The following is a 19,548-nucleotide window of genomic DNA, read 5'->3' as shown; positions in this document are numbered from 1 at the left end:
ATTTTATATAATGTATTACTTTTATTTTAAATTAAAAAAATAATTTTAGATTTTAAAAACATTTTAAAAACATAAGTTTCTATTTTTATCTAAGTAACTTCAAATCAATTAAAATTTATATATTTATATATATATATACATACAGTACAGACCAAAAGTTTGGACACACCTTCTCATTCAAAGAGTTTTCTTTATTTTCATGACTATGAAAATTGTAGAGTCACACTGAAGGCATCAAGGGCTATTTGACCAAGAAGGAGAGTGATGGGTTGCTGCGCCAGATGACCTGGCCTCCACAGTCACCGGACCTGAACCCAATCCAGATGGTTTAGGGGTGAGCTGGAACGCAGACAGAAGGCAAAAGGGCCAACAAGTGCTAAGCATCTCTCGGGGAACTCCTTCAAGACTGTTGGAAGACCATTTCAGGTGACTACCTCTTGAAGCTCATCAAGAGAATGCCAAGAGTGTGCAAAGCAGTAATCAAAGCAAAAGGTGGCTACTTTGAAGAACCTAGAATATGACATATTTTCAGTTGTTTCACACTTTTTTGTTATGTATATAATTCCATTTATAATTCCACATGTGGTAATTCATAGTTTTGATGCCTTCAGTGTGAATCTACAATTTTCATAGTCATGAAAATAAAGAAAACTCTTTGAATGAGAAGGTGTGTCCAAACTTTTAGTCTGTACTGTATATATATATATATATATATATATATATATATATATATATATACACGTTAATATATTTGAATATGGAATATATAAGTTAGCATTATATATGTTAAATATATATATATAAATATTTATATTTATATATAATTTTTATAACTGCGTATAAAAAATATTTTATATGTATTAATAATTATATATATATATATATATTCATGTAATTATATATTAATATAAATGTAATTATACATAACATATTTATACATTTATAAATAAAAAAAAATATATATATATAAATAAAAATAATTTAGTATAAACATTTATTATTTAATTTAAATATAAATGTTTATATATATTTTATTCCATATAGATTTTCTTCTACTCTCACGAGTCCCTCAGTCAGTCCTTGCTGCTGAAAAACATCCCAACAGCAAGAGGCTGCTACCAGCACACTTTACTTTCGGGATGGTACTCTGCAGGTGATGGCCAGAGCTGGTTTCCTTCAAATATGATGTTTGGAAATGAGGTCAGATCAGAGAGTCTTGTTTCTCATAGTCTTAGGGTCCTTTAGGTGCTTTTTTGCAAATTCTAAGTGTGTTTTCATGTTTCTACATTGAGGAGAGGACTGAGTCTGGCCACACTGCCATAAAGCACACATCGGTGGGGTGCTGCAGAGATGGAAGTCCTTCTGTAGATTTCTCCCATCTGCATATATGATCACGGAGCTCAACTAGAATGACCATCAGCTTGGTCACCACACTCACCAAAGCTCTTCTCCAGCAATCGTTTGGCCAGGAGGCCAGCTCTAGGAAGAGTCCTGGTTGTTTCAAACTTCCTCCATTAAGGGCAACAGAGATTGCATGCTTCTCTGACCCTTCAGTGAAGCAGAATCTTTTTCTGAACTTTTCTCCAGATGTATGGCTTGATGCAAACCTGTTTTTGAGCTCTGCAGGCCGTTCTTTTGACCTCAGTGTTTGATTTTTTTTATTGATTAAAAAAAACAAACAAACAAACAAACAAACCAAACATAATTCCATTGGGCAATACATGTACATTTTTTATTAAACTGTCCAGTCTGAGAGCGTGACATGACAGTGTTTTGACACTAGATGGCAGTAGTGCTGCTCTTACATGATCCAGATACATAAACACAGTTTATAAACAAATGCTTCTAATAAATCAGAAACATACAAACATTATTTATAATGCAGGACTTTATTTCATAAAGCAAGTCTTCAAAATTTCCTTACAGGTGCTTAAATTACTTTACATACAGACTCTTCTCAAAGAAATTATGCAAATCTCAGAAAAAAATATTTTAATAAATACATGTTCCCTTTTCATAAATAACAACAGTAATAAACCGTTTCAGTTTTAAATTGGAATAAATAACTAGATTAACATATCTGAGCAGCACAACAAATCCATGATGTGATATGATTAAACAATACATTTCTCAGAACTCATCTACCATTTATACTATTAAAATACTCAGTGCAAATCTTTTGTACATGATTTTTCTTACGTTCATGTGTGTATTTGGTAATAGGAGCGTTCAAAAGCCCCCAGCGTTCAAGTCAATGGAGTTAAGTTTTCAACATTCGTTCATGCGCTCTGTTTCTCAACAGAGATTCATGCTCAGTGGTTTGTCAGTCATATTTCTTACAGCTTCTGGAATGGATTTTGTAAGTACCATACTGACGTTGTAATACTTTTAAACAAATAAACTACGCGGAGGGCTGGTGTGGTGGACTAAACACTGGAGCTGCCAACAGCCGCAGGTTCTGGACCAGAAAACCTTTTTGAAACTTTAAAACGGACATTAGAGAGTTATGGTTTCAAGGTTAGCATCACAGGAAACTTACATGCAGAAGCAAGGCTTACGGTAAGAGTCTTTGAAATGATCATTTGGTCTTGTCGTCCAGTCCACTCTCTGCTCTCAGAGCCTGACTGCTGGCAGAGATGAACCTGATCCAGTGCTGAAGATCCTCTGAAATCTCAGGGCAGTCCACCTTCAGATCAGAGACACACATACTGTATGTAAGATCAACAGAAACATACCCTATATAAAAACACAAGGTATTACCATATTACACATCTAACAATTTGGTATTATCAAAAAAGTGTCTTGAAATTATTACCATGTTCATGGTAAACCAAGGAGTGTCATGGTATTACCATGATATATATCCAAAAAGCAAAGTATTATTACCATGCTACTGTTTGTTAGGGCTCGAATGCAGGGGTTTTCAAACTAGGTCATTCCCTGAATGTTTAGAGAAAAACAATGTAAAAAAAATTCAAAATGAATAACTATTAACAATAACAACTACTACTTTTATTATTATTTTTATAAAGAAATTAAATTGACAATTTTTTTAAATTAAAATTTAAAAAAGAAATACTTAACAGATATTTTCAAAATGTAAAAATACCTACTGAGTAGAAAAAAATAGTAATATAATTATTTTTTTAAATAATATTTTACACACATACATTTCTCATTGTATTAATTGGGTCTTCAGAGGGTCCAAAAAAACTGTTGTAAAAGTAATTAAGTAATTAATTTAATAGCACATCAACAATAATAATACATACTTTAATTAGATGAATGTAATAATGTATAATAATAATTAAAAAAATTATACTGTCAAAATTATATTTTTACATATATTTATAATATAAATTTCCACTGTATAAATTTTGTCTTTATACATGAATGTCTTTTCAATTTTAGGATAAATATATTTGAGGATCCAAAAAAAGGACTTTAATAATATATATATATATATATATATATATATATATATATAAATAGTACAGTACAGAGTAGAAAAAAAACATAATCTTGTGCACTACAGCTAAGTATTTTTAAAGTAATATTTTACACAAATTTAACAAAATAATATTGGGTCTTTCACATGAAAATATACAACTGCCTTTTAAATTTTAGAATGGGGGCCCCAAGCATGAAAATGAGCATATTTGGCGGTCCAAAAAATGCAAAAAGTAACAAGTGAAAAATAATAATAAATAAATAAGATTGCAATAACATTTATCTAAAATAAAAATAACACACATTTCAAATAAATAAGTAAATATACAAGCACAAATATTTAACATTACATTATTATATTTTTGGATGGGGTTTTCTTGCACAGGGATGAGCACATTTGGGGCTTTTAAAAGTAGTAAAAAAAAAATAGTTTCATCCACATGATGCACTCGATATAATCCATACCTTCCTCTTGCAAAGGTGCTCCAGGATCCTCTGTGGATTTCCGCGAATGACATTCTGCCTGCACAGCATGACAGCAGACACGAACCCGTCTGTCTTGGACACGAACCTCTGCTCCAGGTAGAAGGACTTCTCGTCCCACGCCACGATCCGCGTGCGCAGCTCGAAGGCCTCGCCGAACCCCAGCGAGCGTCGGTACCGAATGGTCGTGGCTCCGATCAGCATGGAGGCGTCGAGAGCGCGCGCAGCCAGGAAGAGCCCGTTCCGCGTGCAGTACGCGTAGCGCGCGAAGTCACACTCGCGCAGATAGCGCGCGTTATTCATGTGACACATAAAGTCCAGGTCGTGGAGGAAAACCCGTCCGTGGACCACCTGCTCCTCCAGAACGTCTCGAACCGGCCCTTGGAACCAGGACTTGATCACCATCCACGTCGCTCTCAGGAAGTACCAGACGTCAAAACTGCTGAAGAGGAGCAGAGAGCCGGACACAATCCACAGCAGCATGATTCTGTCGCACAGTGGAGATTATTAATTATTCACATCATGGATAATTCATACAGATCACGTGCAGAAATGGGTTTCTAAGGAAGTATCAAGCTTGCTAAAAACTGCACGCAAGACATCATTGGATCTTTTAGAATAAATATTAAATTTTACGTATATTTAAAAACAGCTAACTTATAGAAGTACCTCACATCATTCATTCATATCAGAAATGAATCAAAAATCAACGTACTCATTAAATATCAGATGCACATGTAGTTTATAGACAAGGTCGTGCAACGAAACCTATCCTAAGTAGAATGGTTTGAGTTTTAATAGGTGCAAATTGATGAAAAACGTGTGTTTATCAGTGTTCATAATCATAATATTGTCAAATACGATATTATAGTTACTTACTCGATTGACATCCGCACGACACCGGCTTCACGCGCTTCCGGACACAGAAACTGCGCTCTGATTGGTTGGACGAGGCCACGTGACATACGTCAGTCGGACAGACTGTGACGCGTGAACACAATCACACTATATTTTATTTATAAACATTTTCCAAATGCAAACCTTTTTGAGATTCAAACCTGAAATGAAAATGTCTTTTGAATCTCTTGAATTCTCTTCAAACTTAAAAGCAATAAGAACAATGGCTTTGCTAAAGAACTTGGCACTTCCTCTGAACTGAATGACCCTGGACTGCCATGCATTGTTATGGTTTTATGTGACTGTTTTAATTGATTTTAAAGCATTCAATAAATTAGTTATATATTTTTTTAACAGGTACTTTTTGCTGCCACTTGGATGTGTTGGAATAATTCCCAGTTCAATGTACACCAAGGCATTTTTAGTATGTCATTTAAGCAGTAATATATTATTTTGTGTAGAAGTTATTACAGAAATTGAGATATATAATTTAATCCATTTCAATCAACCAAAATCTTCTGATTTGTGCATTAGGACAGCCAAAAATATAAAGAGAAATAGTTATCTCAGAATAATAGGATTAGAAAACAAAACTTAAATTATGCATACTGCATAAGTGACATAGTTATTTGTTTCATTGTTATTGTTTTGTTTCCTTTCTATTAATGCTTCACACTCCAGTCCAGTGGGTGGCAGTAATACACAATAATACAAATCTCTTTGAGAAATTGTTTCTACATATTCTCAATCTTACAGTATGCACAATACATAATGCATCCTCAATCAGACTTTTAGATCACGGTTTTATTTTGCATTGCAGTGTCAAACCTGAGACATTAATGTATGTGCATCATAATGTTCTTGTGTTTGTGTAAACTAGTGTTTGAGAGTTAATTTAAGGCAGTGAGCCGTCATTTGCTCTTTTTATCATCAAGCTGACATTCCCCCCGGAGGGCTTTACTGCTGGCTGAGATGAAACTGATCCAGTGTTGCAGGTCTTCAGGAAATTCTGGCACTTCAACCTACAAAATCAGTTCATAAACATCAGGCTTCAGTGTTTTGGGAAAAAGTGAATTAACATTCAACTGGAACAATATATACATTTATAACATTTTTTCTTCAACCATCTGGTTTTCCTTGTTCCCAAAGTGACAACAAGCTTAACTTTTTCCAAATAAATGTACTATCAGTAATTTTATTACTGAATCATTTATTCTTTAATACTTTGCTTTTGTAGGGGATTTCATGGTACTACACACTATATTCACCTCCAAACTATGTATAATTTATTTGTATTTAATACAAATATTAGAAAAACATTCCTAATACAGTGTTTATACAGGGTGGTGTGTTCTTTATTTGCTTATATTTGCTTATAAAATATTTTCAGACATTATAAATTGCTTTTATAAAGTAGCATTTGGATATACATTTAGTCATTATCAAAGACTACACTGAGTCTAACTTGTAGATTGAACACTAAAAAATTGCTCTGTATTTTCCCTTTTTTTTTTAAGATGACGTAGACTTTTATGGAAGCTCTTCTTGGCTACAAAAAAGTAATTGCAACTTTTTAACTCACAATTCTGACATTTTATCACAATTCTGAGAAGAAAAAAAACTGAATTGTGAACAGCTGCAAATGAAAAAAAAAAAAAAAAAAGTAAAAAGGTTGTCATACATTTTTTTTCTGAAATTCTGTTCTGAACATTATTTTAATTCTGAATTTGATCTGAATTGTGAATTTCGATCATGCAATTCTGCATTACTAAAAACAGACTTTTATAGCCTTTTTGAATCATGTCCAGACAAATTTTTCATGCGTTTATATATCTACTGCCACAACTGTCAAAAGATTGTATAATTCCAATGAAGTAAAAAAAAACAAATCAGTCTAAAATCACAGAAGACCACCAGAGAGGTAAAAGTCTTATCTGCTCACCTTTCTCTTGCACAAATGTTGCAGGATCTTGTCCGGACTGCTGCACAGGACATTCTGTTTGCAGAACATGACAGCCGACACCATCCCATCTTTACAAGACACAAACCTCTGCTCCAGGTAAAATGACTTCTCGTCCCAGGTAATGATTCGACTGTGAATCTCAAACGCCTCACCGACACACAACGGCCGTCTATAGCGGATGGTAGTTGCCCCAACGACCACAGTGGCCCCTAGAGCTCTTAAAGCCTTGAACACCCCATTGCGGGAGTACAGAGAGAAACGGGCAAAGTCACACTCGCGCAGGTAGCGGGCATTATTCATGTGGCAAAGGTCAACGTCATGGAGAACCACTCGTCCACTAGCAGTCTGCTCAGCTGTGATATCAAATACGGGTGAGAGGAACCAGGCCCTGACCAGCACAACCACTACCCGTAAATAATACCACACATCCAGACTGCAGAACAGGAGTAACAACACACCCACAATCCACAGCAGCACGTCCTCCCTGCAATATACAGAAGTCAAATTGTGGCCAGAATAATAGATATATACGTTCTTAATTCACCCTTGCACAAATAAATGCCTAAAAAGCTCTTAAAATCACAGCAGAAAGTATTAAATTCATAAAGTCATGGCATTAGGCTAAATGTTGCATGCTCTGCAAAAAAATTAATACCATCACCAGTATTTTTGTCTTGGTTTCGAATAAAAATATCTAAACATCCTTAAATCAAGATACATTTACTTGAGATGCAAACTGAACATATGTAGTCTTGTTTTCTGAGCAAATTTATGTGGGTTCATGCTTTAAACAAGAACAAATATTTGTCAGTTTGAAAACTTGTCTTCCCTTTGAAATAAACAGATTGTTCTTGTTTTAATCACAAACTCACCTTTGATCAATTTCTCATGAAACACGACATGTCATTTTGCTCTTCGAGTTAATGTATATAAGAATCTTATATATATCTTATATATATATATATATATATATATATATATATATATATATATATATATATATATATATATATATATCACAGTATTTCCATATTTTAGTGATTTGATGCAAAGCTATTCAAGTCTAAAGTCTACCATTAAAGTATTGCAGATCAGTTTGGAAGCTATATTTTCAAACTGTGGGTGAACCACTACTAATACGAGACATCTACATTTAGAGATCACACTGTGTAGCCTTCAATTTATTTCTTAAATATTCTTTAATTGGTCGTAAAAAGTCTTACATTTACCTTCTTAAAACCTGCAGGAGCCAGGAACAGTGTATTAAACACATGCATGGTCAACTGACATGACATGCCACATCAGCAACAGTGAACAATGAAATTATAAAGTATTATAAACTGCATATTTATTGTTACTGCATGTAAGAGTATTTGCTCTCAGATGTCATTTCTGAGGTTCTGAGATTTTCAGGGTTTTGCTACAAGCCTCGTTCAAGTAGAACTAGTTAGGCTGGTTTGTGAACACGTTGTAACCTCAGTGATTTTTGTCTTCTTTTTAAAATATATGAACGTAATTAAACGTGTTTCCGGAACCAGAAACCAGACTATGTAATGTATTTTTGGTAAAATGACAAATAAGCTACAACCACAATAATAAGAAGATAACTCATTCAAGCCTACATTTAGTTTACGATTGATCTAGTTAACAAATTTAAATGTAATCTTCAACAATTAAACATAGTTGGTCTGTTAAGATAAATATTTAGCGATTACTGAAACGATGTTTGATTTTGTTTTAATGAACTTCTACTTCTTCACAGCAGTCTCTATTACAGGTGTTGGTGTTGTTCTTGTTGTTGTTGTTTTTAAAGTAACTGTTGTGACAGCTAAGCAAACCTTTGCGAAATCTGTTTCGCATTTACAACGAACGATAAAATGTACATGAACTAAGTTACTCGTCGGAACTAAATTAAGAGTCGTGAAAGTGTCAAACAGTACTTACATGTCCACGCTGGGTTACCTACCAGTTGCTGTTTCACGTCTTTACGTCCGGCTGAACGCACAATGACACGCCCCCTAAATATGACGTCATGCAATGCGATTCGTTAATACATTTATTATAATTTGTGTAATATATATATATATATATATATATATATATATATATATATATATATATATATATATATATATATATATATATACATATATAATATGTATAGTGAAATATATATTTTATTTATATTGTATATATTGTATTTTTTTGCATATATATTATTTAAAAAAATTTACATTTTAAATAATTTTAGATAATATATTGTCATTTTTAATAATCATTAATAGATAATAAATCATTTTCATTCTCAGAAAGAATTGTTTAATTATAATTTTGTGTGAAATCTTTGCATATAATGAATCAAAGAGATAAGCAATTGTTAGTTCTATGTTGTGGAAAGCAGTATTCCTCTCCCTGTGCTATTTATACTGTACATTCTAGCAAATATAGAATTCCATATATTATATTCTTCTAAAAGAAAGAAATATCTGTGTGTACTAAGTGTTTATACTGCATAATATTGTTATTATAGCTTTAGGTCTATGATGTTGCTAATATAGCCATATTGTTTTGATGCTGACAATAATTAGGAGCTTCTTAAATGTGGATACATCTACACTATCTAGAAATGCTAGCATGAGCAGTTTCGCATTTGTTTGAGAAGATTCTCACAGGATTCATGTTGTGAATGAATGTTGATACACAAACTGTAGCAGGATGTTTGTGTGTATTCATATTTAATTAATGGAGCATGTGGGATGCATAAAATTAGCATGGTTTAAACTTCCCCTGTCTTTTTATTCATTCAGGTATTTATATCTGCTGGATTGCCTCTGGCTTTGGCTGCAGTTTGTGTCCTCTGAGAAGTCCTGTAAGTCAATATGAATGATGAATTATAGGAGATTGAGCCAGTGACGGAGAGGGATGAACAGGCTTTTAGAACGTCTGAAAGAGATGGAAAATCACTGTAGCCATCTTCCCCCGTTCTCCTTTCAAATGCGGCATTACCACATGAATTCATCAAGGCTTTAACGTGAAAATAATAGCCCCACAGTGTGTCTGAATGTGAATAATCAGCTGAAGTTAAATGGTCTGAAATTCCAGGAAGACAGACGTCGTATCAAGAGTAAAGCATTAGTCATGACACTTCTGCGTCTCATAAACGCCATCCTGTGATTCTGTTAAGACAGGAGAACATTTGAAAAACAGTCGTCTATCACACTAATGGAAATGTATCGATTGTGGTGAGATGTGTTTCTGAAATAGTAATGAGTCTATTGAGGGATCACTGCTGAAAGGCAATAAGGAGTATTTACAGATGACTGTGTTGATGGGTTGTGAGTGTGTGTGTTGAGTGAGTGGTGAAGGACATTCATTTGATTACAAATAGATGAAATACTGTACAGTTACACAAAGACATGCAGATGAAAGCTCCCAACATTAAATGAATGGTCCACATGAAAATGAAAATGTTTGTGACATGTACTTAGCCTCGGGTTATCCAAGTTGAAGATGTGTTTGTTTCTTCATCAGAACAGATTTGGAGAAATGTAGAATTACTTTGCTTGCTCACCAATGTGATCATTTGTGAATGGGTGCCGTCAAAATGAGAGTCCAAACAGCTGATAAAAACATCACAGTAATCCACACCACTCCGACTCATCAGTTCACATCTTGTGAAGTGAAAAGCTGCATGTTTGTCAGAAACAAACCCATCATTAAGGTGTTTTAACTTTAAACCATCATTTATAGCCATAATACGAGTCCATAATCCATAATAACGCTTCCTCCAGTGAAAAAGTGAATCCAAGAGCAATCTGTCCATTAAATCCCCCATTCTCTATCACAGCAAAATCCACAAACATATTTGTTTTCTCTTGTAAACAGTGCTTGATCTGTGCTGATCTCGTTTCTTCCTGATGCAGATGACTGGAGGGAGGAATATTATGGATTATGAAGTCATATTTTAACTCAAAACAATGGTTTAAAGTTAAAACGTCTTAATGGTGGATTTGTTGTCTTACAAACAAGCAGCTTTTTACTTTATAAGACATTAACTGATGGCCTGGAGTGGTGTGGATTACTTGTAGATTATTGTGATGTTTTTATCAGCTGTTTGGACTCTCATTCTGATGGCACCCATTCACTGCAGAGGATCTATTGGTGAGCAAGTGATGTAATGTTAAATCTTTTCAAATCCGATTTCCATTAAGAAACAAGCTCATTAACATCTTGGATGGCCTGAGAGGGAATACAATTTCTGCAAATTTTTGTTTTTGGGTAAACTATTCCTTTAATCAGTCTAACCTGTTAACCTTGAACAGACAGTAAAACAGAGACAGATGTCTGAATGTGTGTGTGTGTGTGTGTGTATGTGTGATTGCTGTTCTGCTGTTTGTTCTAAAGCCCTTGTTTTAATTCCTCCCCAAAACCCCAAAGATGAGTGTTAAAGAAAACATCTGTCTATACACCATTGCTCATGTTTCCTTTCTACAATAGCACTTTTTCAATACTGTAATCCTTCAAAGCTGTTTTAGTCATGGCCCACCTCTTTCTCCAGGGTAAAAGCGTGTTCGCTTTCTCAATTCAGTGTTAAAATAATCCCTACAAACCACTCTGCCTATGGACACAAACCATATGCACAATCTCAAATGCACACTTACACACTCACAGCTCGTGTAGTGAGTGTTTTGTAGTTCACAGACAGCTGCTCTGTTCTAAAGCCTAGCGGACCAATCCTTGCTGTTTACAAAAGGCAGAATGCTAAATCCTAAAGTCCTAATAAGTAATTGCTTTGGAACACAGACACAAATATTGGATGAAAATGTCCATTTTTAGTTACGTTTAATGGATTGATAAATTGTACTAAATTAAATATGAATTAAATATGCATTAAATATGAGTATATCTATACTACCATTCAAAAGGTCAGAACAATAAATTTTTTAAAGAATACTTTATTCAGCAAGGATGCATAACATTGATAAAAATGACAGTAATGACTTTTATAATGTTACAAAATATTTTCTATTTAACAAAAATAATTCTGTTATTTTAAACTTTCTATTTATAAAAAAAATCTCAAAACCAGATTCCACAAAAATAAAGCAACACAACTATTTGCTAAATTAATAACAGTAAGAAATTCATCTTGAGCATCAAGATTTTCTTGATGCATAGAAATATGGTACCTTTTGTAACATTATAAATGCCTTAAGTCTATTTCTAACTGAATAAAAGCATTACTTTCTTTAAAAAATATATTTTTAATATGGTAATCACAGAAAAAAAAAGTTTCAACACAAAAAAAATGGGCAAAATAAGCACAATAAGAAATATCTCTTAAGCAGAAAATCAGTATACTGGAATGATTTCTAAAGGATCATGTGACACTGAAGACTGGAGGAATGATGCATCACAGGAATACATTATATTTTAAATAGTGCTGTCAAACGATTAATATAGCATGATTCACATTTAAAATAAATGTTTTTGTTTACATAACATATTTGTGTGTACTGTTTTCATTTATTATTTATATATATATAATACAAACACATTCAGTATATATTTTGAAAATATTTACATACATTTATATATTTATATTATTACATATTTCATATATAAACAAAACATATTTTTCTTAAATACTTACATGCATGTGTTTGTATTTATATTTACATGATAAATATATACAGTATACACAAAAACTTTTGTTTTGGATACAATTAATCACGATTAATTGTTTGACAGCACTCATTTCACAAGACAGACAGGTTTTATTTCAATTTGTAATAATATTTCAGAATATTATGGTTTAAACTGTACCATTAATAAATAAATGCAGCCTTGGTAAACATAAGAGAATCCTGTTTGAGTACATGAAAGCGAAAACAAACTTAAATATACATGCCTTATGCTGCATTCTCTTTACCTTGGTAATTCTAGCATTTCCAATTTCCAAAACTCATCTTCCACTCACATTATGCCTTTGTTGTCAGATGTCAGAGGTCAAATAAATCAACTGAAAAGTCCAATTTAGTATGGAATGCAGTATTTCGTCTTGGGAGTGTGTGTTTGTTGTCTTAAAATAAAAAATTCAGATAAGCAGCCGTCTTGGTTTTGGAGCAGCGGTTGGTACAATCTGTCTAGAAAAATGAAGCTATAAACCGATGTGTGTTTATTTTGTACGTGGTGAAGCAAATCTCTCATCTACTCCAGACGTGAGTCTCTGATGTGTAATTACTCTGATCTGGGTCGACATGGACCAGCACAGCCCTGAGGGTATTTACACGCACAGTAAATGCAAACAAACACTACAATACATGCATCTTCATCCCGAATGCACACGGATCTGAACGTATGTGAATGTGGGTCAGCTCGCTTTGATCCCCCTCTCCCCGCTCCATCCGAGGTTAATACGACCCATATATAAACAATAACACAGCCATCAAAAGAGCCCCAACTGGGATTACGTGCACAGATAAGCGAGACTCCAGCTACATTCTCAACGCAGGGAAACAAACAAACAGGAAAAGGCAGAGTTTCTCTTCTTTCTCGAAAACCAATATTAATGTCGTCCCAGGATCACATCTCCATGGCGACAGTGCCATTCCTGTTTGCTGAAACTCAGCCTTCCATTGTGAGCCATAGTTTTATGGATTTCAGACAAAGGGGAAATGACATCACCAAGCCTTTATTTTTATGATGATGTACAGCAGCTGAGGACGCATTATTGAGATGTTGGGTTATGCAGTTTCTGTTGAAACGTTCATTAACAGCAAGGCTTGGTCCTGAAATAAATTGTGTTATTATCAGTCGGGGAGAGATGCATTATTAAAGTAGGGTGACACACGATTCGTCTCTGCTATGGGATGAGAGTCACCCCAGGAGCAAAGAACAAATCAGTTATTCGACACAATCCACTGTTTTTATCTCTATGGAATAAACACACACATCAATACACTAAAATGACAGTTAAAACAAACGGATCACCCCGCTTCTTACTACATTTAAGTGTGTTTTTTTTCTTCATGTAAATACAGTAATGGATGGTGTGTTTGTGTTATTATGCTGTACCGCTCCTCTCTGCTTCCTACATGAAGTGCTTTAATGTAGAATGAAGCCTCTCTTTGAGGGTTTTTGCAGTAATGGATTTGTTATAACATATAGAGTAAATAAAAAATGGCAAAAAACAGAGCTATTCCAAGTTATTTGTTTTGATTGAACTATATATTTTATAGTTGTTAAGTGAAGGCCTTTATGAGTGAGCCATTAAAGCTGTCAGTCATTCTGCTTTTTAGTTTTTGTTAGCAGAGCAAAAATAGGAATAAAGGAGAAAAATACAATACCATGTCTAAAATGTAAGCTACTCATTAACTTCATGTTTCCTGAACTGTTGTATTAATGCAATTTCAGATTTTCTCTCTAACTCTGAAGAGCAGATGTATTCCCAGTGCATTTTACCATGGTATTACTATGTTCTTGGGCATGTACTTTTGAAATACCTTTTAATATATATATATCATAATATACTCACTGTTTGTTAACTAGTATGCATATTAATGTGTATTAATACTTATAAAACATATATGAACCACTGATCTATATATGACTATATTATATATATGTTCTATATTATAGATCAGTGATATGAACCTTAATCAGAATTAAATATGTATTTGTTGTGTGATATTGCTTAGATATAGGCCTATTACACTGAAAGAAAATTGCTAATAAATTGTATAGTTACAAAGAAACAGCAAGTATCATTTTAATTAAATGTAAAATTGTGAACGCAGCTAATAATATTATTCATTTATTTTTATTATTATTTTTCATATAATAATAATTATTATTTGTATTATATATATTTATCCCCAGTGTAATATAGTGCATTTTATGTTTTCATGTGGTGTAGATGACTGTATTTGGATCGTTTGTCGCTGTCCATGGTGCTGAAATCATGTGACCGGAAAAGTGTCAGTGAGTAATGACTGTTGAACTAAATACGTTTAAAGTCTTACAGAAAAAAAACATCGAAAGAACACAAAGCACTTTGAGAGAACGTAACTGTATACTAAAACTGAAAATGTTCTGCAGATTAATAACAGTAGTTCATTATTATTGTTGTTGTTGTTGTTACTGTTGTAACGTAGGTCGAGTGTTAGTTCGTTTTTCTTAGCGGAATCTAATACTACTGCCACTAATGAATATATTGGCCTGTATGATATATAAATATTCTACAGCAGTCATAATAAAGAACATCATTTTATTATTTTTTTATATTTCAATTACGTTTACAAGTTCATGGCGTGCAAGGCCACTGATCTTAGTTGAAAGAAAACACGCTGAATTAACGCTTTAAGTAGATGCGAGTCTTACGTTACAAATCAGAGTGAACAATAGAGAGGGAGGGAGAGAGAGAGAGAGAGAGAGAGAGAGAGAGAGAGAGAGAGAGTTGACTCAGCTGAGCTCATAGGGAGGAAGAGATTTGGAGAAAGCTTCTTAACCTATCTCAGAGGGATACAACGCGTGATTTTGGTTGGTTAGATTCGTATCGGTAAGAGCTTCGCGCTCGGCTGATATTGATTTGGTATTTTTGATATTGATTTGAATGTGATGTGACAGAGGAATATTCCAGCATCGCTGCTTTGTGAGGATGGCTGGACGGAGCGGTGGCCTGTCGGATCGCAGCTCAAATGCCGCTTTGTTCCCCGTCCAGACGTGGATTGATACTTCATTCCTGTGCATCTGAATTCAGTCCGTATAAAGACCACGAGCGCAGGTCTTCAGCACCGCACGCAGCACCGCACCGAGGTAAGACCCTCTGCATCTATATTCTCATAGATATACTCATGCATCCTGTGACTTTTAAAAACACTTTGTCTAATTGAATTCACGACACTTGCACTGCTGTTTCCCCTCATGCTTACACAACAGTGTCTTTCTACCTGCAGCAAACTGAAGGAGAAATGCACTTGTGCACCTATTGTTTTGATGCATGACTTTTAATATGTCTCTCATATTGAGCATTGTACTCTGACGCCAATACTGTAAAATCAGCATCATTAAGGCCATTCAGTGCAGTGCATATCCATCCACATGGAGAAGGAGACAAAGAGAGCATTTGTTTGATATGTAATCTGGTACTGAGGTAAATGCAATCTGATTTCTTAAGATCTAACTCTTGTTTATTTGATGTCACATGCAAGAATATTTTTTTTACTATTTTCACAAAGATATAAGGAAGCAAAGAGCAACATATTCCTTTAAACTATGCATACTTTCTTAGTTTATGTTCCTGCCTAACAGTTTCAATGAAGGCTGGTTGATTTATAACAGTGCCAATGGATGCAAACTTAAAACTCACTAGCACAGAGACAACAACAGTTTGAGTGCATGTAATGCAATATGTCTGTTGTTTTACAACAGACGCCACTGTCAGACTCTGAATATGGCAAGCATACAAGAAATCCATGTGGCAGAAATCTGGCATGGAACTGGAAACGTGAAATTATTATAAACTGTGTCAATTAGAGATTGACTGATTGATCTGCCTGGCCAGGAATCTTTGTCTAGATAGATACAACTTGTTCTATCTATCTATCTATCTATCTATCTATCTATCTATCTATCTATCTATCTATCTATCTATCTATCTATCTATCTATCTATCTATCTATCTATCTATCTATCTATCTATCTATCTATCTATCTATCTGTTATCTGTTATATAAACTTTATAAAATGTATATAGATCAGTATCAGCATCAGCTTTTTTTGTTGACCCCAGTTTAACAATGAATGTATTTTGAGCAGGTGCTTTGAAAAGATGCTGTGAATATAGGCAATATTGGTTAAAAGTCATATTGGATGTGGATTTTAGACGCAGCTTCTTCCTTATTCTTCCGACCTCTGCGAATGGCATTGAGCTCACAGAGCTGGAATTTGAGCTACAGGTGATGACACTGGACTCTTTTTAGGCTTATCTGACTGTACTGACTGAAAGCTGAAAGTCCAGCGTAGAAGCACAAGAGCACAGTGTCACACTCGCATGAGCGTGCAGTGAATAACCGAGCAGCGATCGATAAAATCATCCAGCGAGACACTGCACACGTGTGGATTCTGTAATGTTACAACTCCCAGCATGTGTAAAGAACAATGAGCTTTGTGTGGGAATTTAAATTGGACACATCATGCTCGAAGATATTAGATATATTTAGCAACAAATTAAAGCTAATTTAAGTACTATTACAGTGTTATTACTCTATTTTCTTACATACTGTAATGCAAATAACTGTAATTCAAAAAAGTGATAAAATAATATAATGCAGTTATTTTTCCACTGTCTTTTATTTAATGCTTTTATAAAAAGCTGTTTTGTTTTGTACTGCACAAAAATACAGTATTACAGTTTTGAGAATATAATGAGAATCATTATAAAGAATAATAGTAATTATACACAAAAAAACTAAATCTGGATGCATTATGGAAATGAGAATTTCAGAGAAAATGTGCTTAGTTTTATATTCATAAAAATAATGCCACGATGCCAAATTGGGCCTTATTTCTCTTTTGAAAAAAAAAAAATAATAATCTCATGGCTTTGGGGTGAAATGCAAAATTGGACCTGTTTTCATGAGATTCGTTCTCAGGTTCCCATATTGATTTGCATCTTAAAAAGTTTTCAAATCAGTGGACAGTGTTACTCCTCTGACAAACACGCACACACACGTATTGATCTGTGCTTAGAGACCAGAATTATCGATCTGAGCAAACCGCATCTGGACACGCTACTGTGATTAAATAACAAGCAGATGTGTCTATTCTTTGGACCATACAAAATTCAGAGTCTCTAGCTAAATTGGTGACACGCCAGAAATACATATAGGCCTGGAATTGATTCGGAGACAGTATGAGGTTAGGTTTAGAGGCTTGCTGGGACTGTGTTAGTTCACTTCTGATTGAAATGATAGAAGACTACGGGGTGGAAGTGTGTTTGAGTCTCTGATTACTGCCCTCGTGTGCTGTGATTGCCAAAACACACAATCACAGAGGAAAAACACTCGAGTGACATCGCAGAGCATAACAATTTACATGCTTTAGCGTCTCATTTCAACACACACACTCTCTCTCTCTTTAGAAAACATTTATTTTTTCTTTCTTGCACTTCACTTACAAACCTAGCAGAAGATGAAAGGCACAAAAAAAGTCTTAAAAGGTTTCTGGTCATACATATGTTGGTCTGTAGATATGGCTAACATCCATCCTTCTAAGACTTTTTATCTTCTGGTTGAAATGGAAATTGAATTGAAATGGGTTTAATTTAATTTTAACAATATTTTATCAAAAAGCATGACTAATTATTCAAATTAAAACAATTTGATTAGTCTAACAATTAATTAAAAAAGAAAAATATTTAATAAAATATAAAATAATAATAAAATGTTAATATTTTTCAGTGGCCTATGGCAATTTTTGTTGTTTTCATTATTCAGGATTCATGTGTTATACGAGTAAAAAAATATATTACCAAGAATGGTGGTAATTAGATGAATATATTTTATTAGACAATTTTATTAGTCTTTTTAAATATAATCAAATGAAAAAGTTATATTTTAATTTTGCACCAAGGTTTACTTGTTAAATTAAAACCTGGATGAAATCTAATAAATATTGATATATTGATAAAAAAAACAAATTTATATTATTTATATTATATTATTTTTATTAGTTTGTATTATTATTATTATTATTATTATTATTATTATTATTATTATTATTATTATTATTATCTGGTCTAATAAACCTACCATTGTATTATGAATATGTTGGCTTTTTTAATAATTGCTTTTGTTCCTCTTTTGTAAGTCACATTAATTTAAATACTTATTATTACTATAATTATTACTTTGAGGAGTACAATATACTAATCAACTTTATCTAAATTCTATTTACCCAGTAATATATTCTGTCATTTCTTTAAGTAAAACCAAATATTGATTTTGGCAGTTTATTCTGGATATATATATTTTTTCATTATGTTTGCATCTTCCACATCATGTAAATCATCATATCAATATAGTGATGCTAATGGCACATTTGACTTTAGGCAGATGAAAGGTAATCCACGGCAAGCACTGAATTTCTTTCTTTCTTTCTTTCTTTCTTTCTTTCTTTCTCCCTGTTCACTTTCTCCCTGTTCACTTTTTCCCCTCTGTTGATCTGGCTCGTCCTTTGTTTATTAGTCTTGTTCCTGAGTGCCTAACGCTGCTCTCGGTTGTGATATTGCCTGCAGGCCTTGCCTTCAGAATCCAAACCCTGTGCTATTGTTTCCATGACAACATGGGAGGCATGGCCGGAGGGCATCGCTGTGTGTTCTCTCTTTCTCTCTCTCTCTCTCTCTCTCACACCTTCTCTCTCTTATCTCTTCTTGACATGCTGAATCTGATCACTTCAGCTCTTCTCATTTAGACTCAGCGTTCTGCTCTTACATTAGAGTTGATGAATGCTGGTGTCAGGTGACGCGATAGCTGTGATTCGTATAGATGATATGGGTCAGTCGTAACTCTCCAGCTTGGCCCATTAAAGAGAGCACTCCTGGGAGCACATTACATCTGAATATGATGTTATACGAGGCTGACAGGTGAAGCGTATGGAGTTCATTCATTGCAATCACAACTCATTCAGATCTAGACGTGTCGTCAGATTTTATTACCAAGACTGTATATGTGACTGAAAACCCAAGAGCATGC

General features: G+C 33.9%; 2 protein-coding genes across 4 annotated transcripts; both read right to left on the bottom strand.

Annotated features, from left to right (window-relative positions):
• Positions 1 to 1,870: 1,870 nt before the first annotated feature.
• LOC132096052 (protein THEM6-like) lies at positions 1,871 to 5,475 on the bottom strand. The gene is made up of 3 exons (XM_059501170.1): positions 4,813 to 5,475; positions 3,916 to 4,420; positions 1,871 to 2,686 (listed from the first exon to the last, which is right to left on the bottom strand). Exons 1-3 carry the CDS (start codon positions 4,896 to 4,898, stop codon positions 2,579 to 2,581), a joined length of 699 nt encoding a protein of 232 aa, XP_059357153.1. The 5' UTR covers positions 4,899 to 5,475; the 3' UTR covers positions 1,871 to 2,578.
• A 144-nt stretch (positions 5,476 to 5,619) lies between these two features.
• Positions 5,620 to 8,821, bottom strand: LOC132096053 (protein THEM6-like). 3 transcript variants are annotated; one of them, XM_059501172.1, is made up of 4 exons: positions 8,632 to 8,705; positions 6,773 to 7,277; positions 5,698 to 5,852; positions 5,620 to 5,653 (listed from the first exon to the last, which is right to left on the bottom strand). In XM_059501172.1, the coding sequence occupies exons 1-3, from the start codon at positions 8,676 to 8,678 to the stop codon at positions 5,742 to 5,744; spliced, it is 663 nt and encodes a 220-aa protein (XP_059357155.1). In that variant the 5' UTR covers positions 8,679 to 8,705; the 3' UTR covers positions 5,620 to 5,653; positions 5,698 to 5,741. The 3 variants fall into 3 exon arrangements, with proteins under 3 accessions (XP_059357155.1, XP_059357156.1, XP_059357154.1); XM_059501173.1 differs by lacking the exon at positions 8,632 to 8,705 and adding an exon at positions 8,738 to 8,821 and having other exon boundaries at positions 5,620 to 5,852; XM_059501171.1 differs by having other exon boundaries at positions 5,620 to 5,852; positions 8,632 to 8,704.
• Positions 8,822 to 19,548: the final 10,727 nt, after the last annotated feature.

This window comes from Carassius carassius, chromosome 20 (assembly GCF_963082965.1).
Source record: "Carassius carassius chromosome 20, fCarCar2.1, whole genome shotgun sequence".
NCBI lineage: Eukaryota > Metazoa > Chordata > Actinopteri > Cypriniformes > Cyprinidae > Carassius > Carassius carassius.
This window is presented reverse-complemented; position numbering and strand designations above follow the sequence as displayed.